This window comes from Bubalus bubalis, chromosome 11, assembly GCF_019923935.1.
Source record: "Bubalus bubalis isolate 160015118507 breed Murrah chromosome 11, NDDB_SH_1, whole genome shotgun sequence".
Classification (NCBI taxonomy): domain Eukaryota; kingdom Metazoa; phylum Chordata; class Mammalia; order Artiodactyla; family Bovidae; genus Bubalus; species Bubalus bubalis.
In genome coordinates this window covers 74,358,056-74,373,122 of record NC_059167.1, presented here as the reverse complement: position 1 = coordinate 74,373,122, position 15,067 = coordinate 74,358,056, and the positions used below count along the sequence as shown (strand labels likewise).

Sequence of the window (15,067 nt, the reverse complement as noted above, 5' to 3'; positions counted from 1 at the left end):
GCTAGATGGAAGAAAAGTGTGTCTCTGAATGACCACACAGCATGGAGCCCTCCCACTGGCCGGCCTCAGACAGGGACTTCACCGTGAGAATCTGGGGTTATCTGTCTTGGAATTAGGCTTCTCTAATCTAACAGAAGCAGAAGATATTAAGAAGAGGTGGCAAGAATACACAGAAGAACTATACAAAAAAGAGCTTCACGACCCAGATAATCACAATGGTGTGATCATTCACCTAGAGCCAGACATCCTAGAATGTGAAGTCAAGTGGGCCTTAGAAAGCATCACTATGAACAAAGTTAGTGGAGGTGATGGAATTCCAGTTGAGGTATTTCAAATCCTGACAGATGATGCTATGAAAGTGCTGCACTCAATATGCCAGCAAATTTGGAAAACTCAGCAGTGGCCACAGGACTGGAAAAGGTCAGTTTTCATTCCAATCCCAAAGAAAGGCAATGCCAAAGAATGCTCAAACTACGGCACAATTGCACTCATCTCACATGCTAGTAAAGTAATGCTCAAAATTCTCCAAGTCAGGCTTCAGCAATATGTGAACCGTGAACTTCCAGGTGTTTAAGCTGGTTTTAGAAAAGGCAGAGGAACCAGAGATCAAATTGCCAACATCCGCTGGATGATCAAAAAAGGAAGACAGTTCCAGAAAAACATCTATTTCTGCTTTATTGACTATGCCAAAGCCTTTGACTGTGTGGATCACAATAAACTGTGGAAAATTCTGAAAGAGATGGGAATACTAGGCCACCTGACCTGCCTCTTGAGAAACCTGTATGCAGGTCAGGAAGCAACAGTTAGAACTGAACATGGAACAACACACTGGTTCCAAATAGGAAAAGGAGTACGTCAAGGCTGTGTATTGTCACCCTGCTTATTTAACTTATATGCAGAGTACATCATGAGAAACGCTGGGCTGGAAGAAGCACAAGCTGGAATCAAGATTGCCGGGAGAAATATCAATAACCTCAGATATGCAGATGATACCACCCTTATGGCAGAAAGTGAAGAGGAACTAAAAAGCCTCTTGATAAAAGTGAAAAAGGAGAATGAAAAAGTTGACTTAAAGCTCAACACTCAGAAAACTAAGATCATGGCATCTGGTTCTATCACTTCATGGGAAATAGATGGGGAAACAGTGGAAAGAGTGTCAGACTTTATTTTTTGAGGCTCCAAAATCACTGCAGATGGTGACTGCAGCCATGAAATTAAAAGACGCTTACTCCTTGGAAGGAAAATTATGACCAACCTAGACAGTATGTTAAAAAGCAGAGATATTACTTTACCAACAAAGGTCCATCTAGTCAAGGATATGTTTTTTCCACTGGTCATGTGTGGATGTGAGAGTTGGACTGTGAAGAAAGCTGAGCACCAAAGAATTGAGGCTTTTGAGCTGCGGTGTTGGAGAAGACTCTTGAGAGTCCCTTGGACTGCAAGGAGATCCAACCAGTCAATCCTAAAGGAGACCAGTCCTGGGTGTTCATTGGAAAGACTGATGCTAAAGCTGAAACTCCAATACTTTGGCCACCTCATGTGAAGATTTGACCCATTGGAAAAGACCCTGATTCTGGGAGGGTTTGGGGCAGGAGGAGAAGGGGACGACAGAGGATGAGATGGCTGGATGGCATCACTGACTCGATGGATGTGAGTTTGAATGAACTCCGGGAGTTGGTGATGGACAGGGAGGCCTGGAGTGCTGTGATTCATGGGGTTGCAGAGTCAGACACGACTGAGCAACTGAACTGAACTGTACTGAATCTATACACTGGTCCAACTTGAGAATTTCCCTGGCCCACTCTGTGAAATTCATTTGCTGCTTAATTGTAAAACCATTTTCACCACTGACACCACATTTCATCCAAGATCTTTCCTTGCACATTTAATCTCCATTAGTCACCACCCCAAACACAGGCTCATGTGGGAATTCTGATTTAAAGGTAAGAAAGAGGCATTGCATATCCATGGAAATAGCATTTGGCTCTTGCATTTTGTCCTCAGCTTTCTATTCAAATAGCTTTATTTTTTAAAATACAAAAGGTACTTAATGTGGTGAATTTTATGTCATGTTCTCTATTGGATAAACGAGTGCTTTCTCTCTGCAGAACAGATTCTGTTCTCCCTGTGGTGTGAACTGAGTGGTTGGGAGCACTTCTATCTTGCCTTGACTGCCTGGGAACTCAGAGGTGATTTTGTGGAGCTATTACAGCAAGTCTGTGGGAGTTAATGGTTTCCTTACCTTGGTACTCTTCTGTGCCGTGCCCACCCCACCTACCTGTTAGGGCTAACATCTCAGTTCTGATTTATACTTTCTCAGGACCAATGATATGACTATTTTACTATATATATATATATTTTTTTTTTTTCTCACAGGTGGCTCCAAATCCTTGTGAAACAAAGAATAAAAAAAATATTCATCTGTGATAACATTGAGCAGGTGTGAACTACGTTAGGTTGCAGGGACAAGGGAAAAGGGCATACATTATTTTTATTATTAGATACTTACTTCATGGAAAAATTAGAGGGTTGCTGTTAGAATATTCAACAGTTGTCCTTTTTACTCTATAAAATTGGTGCCACCAACATAGTAAGTGTGTCTCTTACTACCAACAGCCATCTGTTGGATGAGATGAGACTTGGGTGCATTTGTGAGCTTCCATCCATTCAAGATGAGACAGGAGGAGATGGTGGGTCTACTCATCCATTCCTCTTTTTTTTTAATCACACCCTCAAAAACATGTATTAGATGCCTGCTGTGTGTAACATGTGAGCTGGGCACTATGGGGATCACAAGGTCCTTAGTCTCTGAGAGAAATATACACGTAATATATCTGCAAGGAAAGGCAGAGTGGAAACACCATGGGACAAAGTGCATGGTGTACAGGGGAGGCGAGGAGATCACATCCAGCTGGGATTCAGAGTAAGATTCATGGAGAGGGTGGCATCTGAACTGTTCTGAAGGCAAAGAGAATTTTGATGGGATCTGGAAAAGTAGAAAGTGAGGAGATGCTGAGGATGAGTAAGCCTCGTCACTTGTGAAGTCATGGGGGTAGAGTCCATTCAGAAACTGGGGCAGCACACCCCACTTCTGTCCTTTTTACTCCAAAGATTGTGCTTTCTCTCTAACTTTTTGACCTAAATTTGATCATGCTTTAGATGACTGGCAACACTTTTCACAGCCAGTATAGAGCTGAGAACTAAAATATTTCCTGCCATATCAGTAAACAAAGGATGCCACAGCCATCACAGTATAGCTGCTGGAATGGTGAGCCCCGAGGCAGCTCAGAACGGAAGCATATGTTTATATGAATGGAGGAGGCGCGGTACAGTAAGGGGTTTCTCAAACCCACCATATCTATAAACCTTTAACAAAAAATGTCATGGTCCTGAAGACCACCTTCATGGACCCACAGGAACTCTCAAATTCCCGTCTGAGAAACACTAACTTACTATACGAAAATGGTTTCTGATTGTGAATTTTTTTTTACTGTGAAGAGTTTTATATTTATATAATAATAAAAAAAAAAAACTGGAACACAAAATTAAACACAGTCTCATAGAACATGCCAGATTACAGCTTGAGAAACACTGGAAAGAATATTGAACTTAGTGTTGGAGACCTAAATTATGGTCCTGGTTTGTCTGGCAACCTTAGTTAATATTTTAAGGTGTCATATACACTGGCCTTGTTTTCGCCTCAAGTGGAAATCATACTTCATGGAATAATAACAAGGAAGAAAGAAAATGCATGTGAACACTGAGCACAGCACCTGGTATTTGTCAGACGCAAAATAAATGTACACTATCATTATCATCACCATCACTGTTTTTGGAGGTGTTGTGAGGTGCCCTGGGAGGCGTTGTGAGGTGCTCTGGGCTCTAAAATTCTATGTATTTTTAATCACTCTCTTCACAGAAACCTAAGTGAATAGGTCAGAGGTGTCTGGACACCTGGGACTATGGAAAACAGAGCAGCCTGGATAGGAAAACATTGCTTTGGCATTTTCCAAGTTAAGATACAATGCTGCAATGGAAGTCTAGTCTGCACCCAGCACATTCTTTGCCAAGCTACCACAAATATCCCCGGTAATGATCTGAGACTAGGTTTCCCTTGAAAATAAAAGTCATGTACATGAATAACTCTAATGGGGGAACTGAATTCATGACAAGCCAGCCCCCATCCAAAAAATCCACCAGAAAACAAAAAAATGGGACATTCTAGAAGATTCTTTTTGTACCACGATCACATTGCCTCAGCTTTGACATCATTGCCCAGAACTTCTCAGTCTGGAAGATATAAGAGTACTATGCTACTACACTCAGGTAACATATCAAGCCAGGCATGGATTCCTAGCAGAGTAATAAAGCTCCCTAGCCCTCAGTCCCTAGGCATTGAGAGTTCCTTGGACAGCAAGGAGATCAAACTAGTCAGTCCTAAAGGAAATCAACTCTGAATATTCAGTGGAAGGTCTGGTGTTGAAGCTGAAGCTCCAACACTTTAGCCACCTGATGCGAAGAGTCAATTCATTGGAAAAGACCCTGATGCTGGGAAAGATTGAAGTCAGGAGAAGAAGAGGTGACAGAGGATATGATGGTTGGATAGCATCATCGACTCAATGGACGTGAGTTTGAGCATACCCCAGGAGATAGTGAAGGACAGGGAAGCCTGGCGTGCTGCAGCCCATGGGGTCACAAAGAGTCAGATACAACTAAGCGACTGAACAACAACAACAACAACAAAAGGTTTCAATATTCTCAACCGTGGAATACTCATACCGTGGTCAGAACAGTAATCAGCTGCCATTACTGAGCGACAATCCAGTAAGGGCTTGTGGCTTTTGGCTGAAAGAAGCCATCACAAAGTTCGTCATCTACTAAGTGTGTTCTGCAGTGTGATCACAAAGCAGCCCCAGGAGCAATGAAAGGAGAGCAGCTTTGCTTTCTAAGAGCTCCTCTTGACATGTGCCCATGCCTCCCGACTCAGGCCACGGGTTACTCTGGTGCTTATCAATTACTCTTATTACACTTCGCAGATGGGAAGGGGCATGTTCGGACATAGCGCAGCTGGGCTGAAGCAGGAGCCTCATGCCTGCTTTTGATTTACCACATTTGGGAAAGCAATTACCAACCCCACATATTTCTTTCTGTTTTTCACCAAGCAATTTCATAGATGCTAAGGCCCATGGCTTGTTTGTTTCCTAAGGATGATACATAGCATCTGAGCAGTGCTGCAGAGGCTTGTTCTCCTGGACCCCCCACTCCAAGACGTGTCTCTGATGTGCAGTGCCCCCAGCTGAGGTTGAGCAGAGAGGGCCAGTGACCAAGCTGGGTTCTCTCCACTCTGCCTGAGCCCAGCTGCTGTCCCTCACATCCAAATATGCCACCTGATCTTGAAATGCTCTTGTTCAGCCTTGTAGTACCTGCCTGCTCACTAATGAGTCGGTAAGATATCGCCTTCCATGTATGGGGCAGATATCAATGGATCAGGATAAGACATATTTTAATAGACTTTCCCAAGATCATGCTTCCATGGTAGCTCAGATGGTTAAGAATCTGCCTGCAATGTGGGAGACCCAGGTTCGATCCCTGGGTTGGGAAGATCCCCTGGAGATGGGAATGGCAACCCACTCCAGTATTCTCACCTGGAAAATTCCATGGACAGAGGAGCCTGGAGGGGTACAGTCCATAGGGTCAGAAAGAGTTGGACACAACTGAGCAGCTAACACTAATCCCCAGAGATCATGGTGTCTTGGAAATATAATTCCATACACATAGAGAAATTAGAACTTTAAGAGAACTTAAAAAAAAAAAAAAAACTTGACCCAGAATTCTGCCTTCGTAAGTGAGGTGGTGTTGTCTTCAATTTACAGCTGAAATGGTGGGGGCTCAAGGTCATGCAACTGTTTTCTCTCAGGGGAGAGCCCTACTGCTTGTCCCCTCTGGCTTGTTCATGAAAACCCCATTTTTTTTTTTCCACTGCTTTGACTCATGGCAACTCTGATTTCATTTAAGAACATGCCATGTTGCCAAGACTTTCTACATTATCCTAAATCTGATTTCTGTGTAGCTTCTTTATAAAGTTGGCACTAGCTGTTTCATTTCTAAGCTCCTAGACTTGAGGGTGGGATCAGTTCCTGCAGCCGACCCTGTATAGAGCTGAATGCCTCACAAACCAGCTGGGAGTTAAGGGAGTAATGATGAGCCAGGCTTGGGAAGCTGGTGGAAACTGAGGGGACCACCCAAGGGCCTGTGTGACTGGCTCAGAGTGTGCTCCTAAGAAGGAAAGGTCTTTCAGGACTTCAGTTTCCAGAGATTTTTTTTTTTTTTTTTTTAAATCAAAGCCAAGAAAGAGAGTAGTCATTACTCTCTCTCTTTCAGGACCTCAGTTTCCAGAGGTTTTTTTTTTTTTAATTTGTTTCAAAAAAAATCAAAGCCAAGAAAGAGAGTAGTCAGTACTCTCTCCATAACACACAAGGGTTACTAAGCAGCAGGGAAGGAAAAGGCAGGTAAAGTCAATCCCTGTTCTGAATTCCTTCCACACCTACCTTGTGATTCCGTCCGTGCTTATCCAACAGGGAGATGATGGACTTGATGTGGCCCTCTGCTATCAGGTTTAAGGCTTCTGGGCTTTCAATGAGGATGCAGTGCAAAACTTCCAAGATACCTGCATGTATGCCACAAAAATCATTTGGACATTAAATAACCGGCAGAGCTAATTATAACTAGAAACCTGAGAGAGAAATGATCCTCCTAAGGGGACAGAATACCATCATTCTTTGGATCTATTAAATATTTCCAGCCAGAAGAAAGATGCGGCCATCTCGGATAGACTTCAGGAGCCCCTGGGGCAACACTCTGTAATTTAGAGGTGAGTTTATTTATTACTAACCCCTCCTCCCTCTTCCTGGACGAAGACATGATCCTTCTGGGTCAAAATATAGAGAAGCAGCTTTAGAACAGAATTTTTAACCCAATAAAACCAAGCAATACTTTATTTAAAAACAGAAAAAGGGATACCTAGTTTACTAAAAATTCTAAAGGTCATTCAAATAGTTTAGAAAATGCTTTGAACGTTCCTTGAAAAAGAATTTTTCTAGGAATTACTCCAGAATATTTTTAGATGCACTGGTATGGTATATGAGTAATCTGTAAGCTCACTAAATAAAGATTACTGGGCTTTGTCCCCTTTTCTGGGCACAGTGGATGGTTTTCTGTATTAAGTGAAGGTGTAAGAAAAATGATCAGGTGACCCTGCAGCCTGGCACCTGCATGTAACACTGGGGTGGAAATGCACAGAAATTTGTTGGCTAATATCTTTATAGGTTTTGTTGAGAAGAGTCCTCTTGATTCTCTTTTTTCCCCAAGGTTTTCATAAATTACCCTAAAATGTGGTCTGGCCCTGAAAGGAGGTACTGAAGGAAACAGAGGCTTAGGAAGAAGATATATGTGGAGGCGGACGATCCTTAGAGGAGCTTTCCCTTGGCTTGTCTGTTCAAGCTTCTGTCATCTCTAAATGATGAAAAGAGCACTGAAACCTTTCAGCTTCCCAGAGGGGGACCCACACCTGTCACGTTCTCTCATCTCTGAGGAAGCAAACTGCAGAGCCTCTTGGCATGGTCACTTAGTAACGATGACCACTTTTCTTGGCTCAAGTTCTCTGTGAGTCATCAAGAAGGGCTCTAGATATGGTGTTGAGGGTGACTCAGGGGCACAAGGCGCATCATTTCCTCTAAGTTCTTGGTCATCTTTCAGTCCTGCTTCTAAATAGTTGAGAGGACCACGTTCAGACTGGATGGGGAATGATTCAAGGACCTGCCACAAGTGCCAGGAAGATTTAGGGTTGTGTTTCTTTTGTTGAAGTAATTACTGAGGATTGCTTGCAATCCAGTGTGTGTGTGTTGGGGGTGGGGTGGGGTGGGGCAGAATTGTTCAGAGATTAAACTCTCTCTCTCTTTTAAACAGAAACAAACAAAAAAAACCCCACCTTCTCCCGTTGTGTTTCCTGTCAAATCCTACCTGAGGAAGATTCTAGTCTGTCCAATTTGCTGATCAGCCAATCAAGGTTATTGGAGAATTGAGCACAGTTGTTTCTGTTTCCACGAATAAGAGCAGCTGTGAATGAGAACATGTTTGATCATGTAGGTTAAAGGGCACAGTGATGGGAATGGGATGCTGTTGAATACTCCATCTGCTTAGCAATTAGAAAGAATGAAATAGTCCCCTTCCCCTCCCAAGCCTTTTGATACATTCCTGTCTCTACATTTCAAAGAGCAAAAAAAATCTACCATTCATTCAAATACTTCCAGAGATTCCACTGTGTATGAGGCATCTGTCTACTTGCTGGGAAAAGTCAGTGGGAACACAACAACAGATTCCCTGCCTTTGTGAAATGGGGGAGAGAGATAAAATATACACAGATTAAAAAAAAATTTATTTTAGACAGTGATAAGCAAGAAAACAATATCTGCTTGGTTGCTGGCTTCAGAACTCAATTTCCTCTAAAGTTTTCTTAAATCTAGCCGCTGCTGCTGCTGCTGTCACTTAGTTCTGTCCGACTCTGTGCAACCCCATAGACGGCAGCCCACCAGGCTCCCCCGTCCCTGGGATTCTTCCGGCAAGAACACTGGAGAGGGTTGCCATTTCCTTCTCCAACGCATGAAAGTGAAAAGTGAAAGTGAAGTCGCTCAGTCGTGTCCGACTCTTCGTAACCCCATGGACTGCAGCCTGCCAGGCTCCTCCACCCATGGGATTTTCCAGGCAAGAGTACTGGAGTGGGTTGCCATTGCCTTCTCCATAAATCTAGCTAAATACTTGCTATTCTTTACTGCTAAAATAAGGCATCCAAATGAGTACAACTGAAAGGGTTGGTTAAACTAATAGGCAAGTAATAACAAAACATGAAACTCTAAAATATCTAAAATGCATCAGTGGTTCTCAAAGTGTGATCCCCGGATAGGAATGTCAGTATCACCTGAGAACGTGTTAAAAAACACACATTCGTGGCCTTGTCCTATGTCTACTGAACCAGAAACTCCAGGAATGGGCCCAGTATCTGTGTTCTAACCAGCCCTCCAGCTAATTCTGAGGCCTGTTCATCTTTGAGGGCCACTGGTAGATGATACTGAAAAGGTAGACAGAGAATATGCTGTCACTAGATTTTCACTATAAGACCAAGTAGCCTTCCCTCCATAGGCCAGTACTATGGATGGGACTCTGGAATAAGTCCATGTAAACTGACTGGCCCTGAGGCTTTCTCGTCATGCTGCTGGTTTTCAAAGACTGTGGTATTCACAGACATTTGTAAGGTATTTGGATAAGGAAATTCTTCCTCAGGACCTCTGCTTCCTACCTCCACAGTCATTAAAGGGCAGAATTCAGTCTGATCTCCTATCCTGCTTCTCAGGTCAGCCATAACAAGATCAAACCAGTCAATCCCAAAGGAAATCAACCCTGAATATTCATTGGAAAGACTGATGCTGAAGCTGAAGCTCCTATACTTTGGCCACCTGATGTGAAGAACAGACTCACTGGAAAAGACCCTGATGCTGGGAAAGAAAGAGGGCAGGAGGAGAAGGGGGTGACAGAGGATGCGATGGCTGGATGGCATCATTGATTCAATGGGTATGAGTTTGAGCAAACTCTGGGAGATAGTGAGAGACAGGGAAGCCTGGCATGTGGTAACCTATGGGGTTGCAAAGAGTCAGACATGACTTAGTGAATGAACAACAACAAGGGGTTGACCTTGAGGCTCTGCAGTCAGGCTGTCTGGACTCAAGCCATAGTTCCATCACTCTTATAACATGTATGACCCTGGATGAGTTATGAACATCTCTGAGCATCAGATTCTTCAATAAAATGGTCAGAGTACCTACACCTCATAGTGTTGCTCTGAGGGTCAAAAAGAGATATCCTACTGCCTGGCATCAAAAAATGTTAGCTACTATTGTTATAATAATTACTACTGAGTTTAAGCCATATCATAAAATGTTACGAGTTGGAAGAAACTTTATGAGGTCACTCAGTAGAGTCACAATCTAATCAGCTTGACCCTTGACAACTTGAATGAATCTGACCTGATTTCTCCAGGCTCCCCTCTGACCTGCTCAACTTTCCATGGACTTCCTCTCAATGGAACATTTACATCAGAGAAAAGCCCTAAAATGCTGCCCTGTTACCATGGCCAAATCATTATCGGTGGCCACCTTCTTGCAGAGGCCAATACTATCTTGCACTGTCTTCTTCCCACAGGCTGGCAGCCTGGGCCCATGTGGCATTCTTACAGCAGGCACTGGAAGGTCACCATGCATTCAGAGTTGTGAGAAGAAAGATTGGATGCTGGAACATCTCTACTCGATTTCCTTTTTCTTTCCACCAAAATGAAATAAAAACAGGCCAAAACAGCAGGAATCATGACTGCCCAACAAGTGGACAGTGAAAGGGTACACTTTTGAAGAGAGTAGACATCCTCTGACTGCAGGTGTCAGAAGTCTGGAACTGGAGGGTATCTTAAACATATTTTTGCCTTGTTCTCTCATTTTAATGATGAGGTTCAGGGAGTGTAAGAAACTGCCAAGTGCTTCACAGGTAGTTTGATAAAACCAATCACCATTTGCTTCCAGTTGCTGTCATTTTGGAAAGTAAAATAAGTTACCAGTTAACACAATGAATGGCTGGGTTAGTTGTTGTTCAGTCGCCAACTCATGTCTGACTCTCTGTAACCCCATCAACTGCAGCACACCAGGCTTCCCTGTCCTTCACTATCTCCCGGAGCTTGCTCAAACTCATGTCCATTGAGTCAGTGATGCCATCCAACCATCTCATCCTCTGTCTCCCCCTACTCTTCTTGTGCTCCATCTTTTCCAGCATCAGGGTCTTTCCAGTGAATTGGCTCTTCGCATCAGGTGGCCAAAGTATTGGAGCATCAGCTTCAGCATGTCCTTCCAATGAACATTCAGGGTTGATTTGATAATCCACTGGGTTAGAATCAAGTGGTTAACACAATCTTCCAAGGAACGAGGCTGGATGACAATAGCAGTTTGTTCCATGAAAATGTTAAGGGAAACATTGGCTGAAACCACCCACCCTGGCCAGGCAACACAGTAATCAGTTGCATGAGTTATTTTACGATAGGAGATCCTGGTAAGGAACATAGAACTAACAAAGCACCACCAACAGGAAGAATTTTGGAAAGGTCAAAAGGAGACATCACATATCCTACTGACCTCCCAGAATCCTCCTTGCTGGAATCCATCTTGGCTGAGCAATGCATGCACCACAGGGAGGACCAGAGTAAGAGTGATTGGCCAGAGACAACCTGGAAACTAATCCCATTACCATAAGACCCTAGACTGTGAGCCACATGACAGAGCAGTCCTCCCGGGTTCCCTAACTCTCCTCTCTCTGTCCAGGTGCCCCTTCCCAACAATTCTCTTGTTTTGTTAGCACATATATCTAGACCACTCATTTCTGAATGTTAGATAAGAGTCCCCTTTTGGGCTCCCCCTTCCTGCAACAAAAATGCCTATAGACCTCCACAGCCACCTGCCCAGGGAGAGAGCTCTGGGCATGTACTTACCGAGCAATTTGTAGAGAAGGTTCAGAATTTCTTTCCAGGCCATCCCACTCTCCTCCCTGGCGATCCCTGCAAAGTGTGCTATGCTATTGTAGATATTTAAGCGATCAATGCAGTTTAACACAAGGGCTAACATTCCCTGTGAAGGCGAGTTGGGAAAAAAGTAAAAATACGTAAGATCTCAGGATCCCTTTTGTTCTTTCCTCTCCCATATCATTCACCTTTCAAAGCTGGTGATGCTAATGTGCAAACAGACCTTCACGGTGCCAATTTGGGTTTTGTTTTTTCCTCCCCAAAACAAAATATGCATTTCTATGCCTCAGAGACCTAAATAGCATCCATTTTGGAAGTGAGTCAGCAGTCTCCTCTGACAGGCTTGCCCCCACGTGTTTAACTTAAACCAAGGACGTAGTGAGGAAGAGGGAACACGAATGAGTCTCACAGAAGCCTGCTCTGTCTGGTGTGAAATGATTCTGACTCACCTAGAAACAGCCCTTGGATATAGGATCTATTTTTCTTTAAGATGCAAACTTGTGCATCTCCCCATCTGCTCCAAAAAGAGAATTTAGAGACAATAAGGCTAAAAGAGGATTTTCTAAAACGACCTTTCCATCTAATTTACAGTACTATGCCACCCAGTAAAAACATCTGTGCCCAGCTGTTCTTAAAGAGCAGGAGGGAAATGTTAAGTGTAGTTTCAGCAGCCTATAAAGGCACACAGAAAGTTCCCCCAGCCAAAGTCTGCTCACATCAGAAGGCTCAGTAGGGACAGGTCTACTTCCCACACTGCCAACTTTAGAAATGCCCAAAGGACAAGCCCTGTCCACAGGAATGCAAGGCCGCAGGAATATGACCATGGCCTTAAAATTAATGCCAAATCATCATGTCCAAGCTCAGAAAAGCCATGTGATCTAAGATCACACACAGCCAGGGATGAAGCCAGAACTAGGGCCAGGACTCCTTGAGGCCCAAGTTAGTATTTTCCTCATATCTACGCCCATCCCTCATGACTCAGATGCTCAAGTTCACCTTGAGACATAGTAGCATCTGTATCTCTTAAACCAGCTCCCCAGGCATTTCTGATGTGGTGGAACCTGGGAATTCATATTTTTCCAACAAAGTTCTAAGATAATTCTCATACCTTCCAAAATTTGGGAATCACAGCTAATGCCATACTCTCATAGTTGAGATTTTATGAAAGACGAATTTTGGATACATAGGTGACACTGAAGCTTTAAATTAATCTGGTTTGAATGTACCAAAATACAAGCATGACAGTGTTTGCTGCTAATGTGATCCAGGTGCTGACAGGAAAGGGTAACTTCCAGTGAATCTTTTTCTTTCCAACTTTCTCTCTTTGCTCTTCTCTCTTTCTTGAACACATGCATGCATGGAGACAGAGACTGCATGGAGACTCTAAATTGCAGGCATCAGGGTACTTTTAGCTCTGGACACAAAGAATGTCTCACTTTTTAATGTTTTGGACTTACCTCTTCCTTGAAAAGATTCTGTCTGTTTTTGAGTGAGCGGAGCTTGTTCTGCTTGCCTTCATGCTGCATCCCCTCCTCCGGGGGCTGGAAGTAGGCAATCAGGTCATGTAAGGTCTGCAGGACCTCTTCTATTGGCAGGGTGACCGGGGCAGCTGTGCGACTGTTTCCACTGAAACCACAGATGGACATGGCTTAGGCAGCGGGTCTCTAGCAGGACCCTGACGAGCATCCACTATGTCCTAGCTCCTCCCTGCCCTGAACCGGGCACAGGGACTGGCATGGCTATTGGGCACCTGGGACAGTCGCTGTACAGATAACCTCAAATTGAAGTTTGCTGACAAACAGCGTAATGGGAAGGAATCTCTGATTCAATTTTCAAACCATTTTATAAATCAATGGAAAGGATCCCTGGCTGTCTGCCAGGTCTTCCTTTTTAGGTAGAAGTACTTTTATAGATAATTATTAACCCATAGTTCTTTTAGACTACCACACATTCCTGAGACAGGTTAAGCATCAGCTGGAAGGGGTTTCATCACTGGTCTCTTCCTCCATCTACATCTTTGTCTTCTGTCTCCCCCCATGTGTCTTTGTGATATCTCTGTGGGTGTTTTCCTCTTAATGTTTGTATGTTTGCAGGTGCCCTATTTGTTGATGTGTTGATGTCTTCCCTGCTCTGTCTCTCCTTTCAACTTCCTCTGTGTGGCCTGTCTCTGTTTTTCCACCCCCCACCAGTGTCCCATCTCTCAACATTCTTCTTCTCTGCTTCAACACCCCCACCATCTCCCTCTGTTGTGTTCCTCCCATCCTATACGTATGTGGGTCTGACTCCCTCTGTCATAATTTTCCAAACGAATCTTATAACTGAGTCCTTCCAACACAGAGAGGCCACAAACCTCCACAGACGACAAAATGACCCTTTGTTTTCCCGTCTCCTTGAGAGGTACTCTGGTGAGCTTTTCAGAGGCCAAGGCTAAGAAGAGGAAGGGGGAGTGGATGCAGTCCATGAAACTGAATCTGAGACCCCACTGTCGAGACCCTAGTGGAATGGGAACTTATTTTGTGAGTAAATAACATCAGGGGTTTTCCTCTGTGGTCAATTTCTAATGAGCCGTCCTTTACATTTACTGAAGATGTGCTTACATATCTGTCTGGACACAAGCTAAAGAAAGATTGTGAGCTAGGCCTCAGACAAAGCTTATAAACAAGTCCTGAAAATATTCATGTTATGAGATGACAATAATTACACTTGTGTATAAAAATGCCAAGTGCACACAATGAGAGAAGAGTGAATTGCAGGCAGGAGGTACTTCTCAGCAGGGTACTTCTCTGCCCATTGCAGGTGCTTAAGAAGTGATTATTAAACATTCTCTGGGATATTATTGGATTCAGAGACAGTGAGGAAGAGAATCCCACATGGATATGAGGTGAAGGTTTGGGAAAGAGAACTCAATCAGAAATGACCCCCCAGTTCCACGTTCAGTAAGAATGAATACGTTTTCCTCAATATTTCTGATCTAGTTGCAGCGGTTTTTTTTCCTCCCCCTCTCTCTCTTTTTAAAAATTTAATATTTTCCATATACCAGAGACACTCAGGCCAGTCAAGTGAAGAGTATGTCCTCATGTGATGAGACATGAGGATGAGAGAAGAGGTCTGTAGGCATTTCTGTGGCTTGATGGGGCAGCACATCAGTATACAGAGGGTGGGAAAGCCCAGGTTACAGTCACTGCCACTTAACTGTGAGGTCCTTGGAGTGCCGCTAAGACTCCTGTGCTTCAATTTCACAACTGAAACATAGGAAGGTAGACTCTATGTTTGCCAGGATCCTTCTGGGGCTAATTTTTTTTTTCTTGTGGGTTCTCAGTGCTGGATCACTTCATTTTGCCTCTTGAAGAAACATCAACCTGACAGTCCTCCAGGGAAAATGCCTCCTTCCTTCAAAGGAGAACACATAATACATGCTTGGCATTGAGGACCCATCCTCTGAATGGCTTCATGATGCTT

General features: G+C 43.7%; 1 protein-coding gene across 1 annotated transcript in view; it reads right to left on the bottom strand.

Annotated features, from left to right (window-relative positions):
- Positions 1 to 15,067, bottom strand: part of RYR3 (ryanodine receptor 3) — a 470,522-nt gene that overhangs the window by 251,414 nt on the left and 204,041 nt on the right. The window contains exons 14-17 of the mRNA XM_044925248.2: positions 13,066 to 13,234; positions 11,579 to 11,714; positions 8,020 to 8,115; positions 6,549 to 6,667 (exon numbers count right to left, since the gene is read on the bottom strand). Coding sequence (XP_044781183.2) covers positions 6,549 to 6,667; positions 8,020 to 8,115; positions 11,579 to 11,714; positions 13,066 to 13,234 — 520 coding nt within the window. The remainder of the gene's footprint in view (positions 1 to 6,548; positions 6,668 to 8,019; positions 8,116 to 11,578; positions 11,715 to 13,065; positions 13,235 to 15,067) is intronic.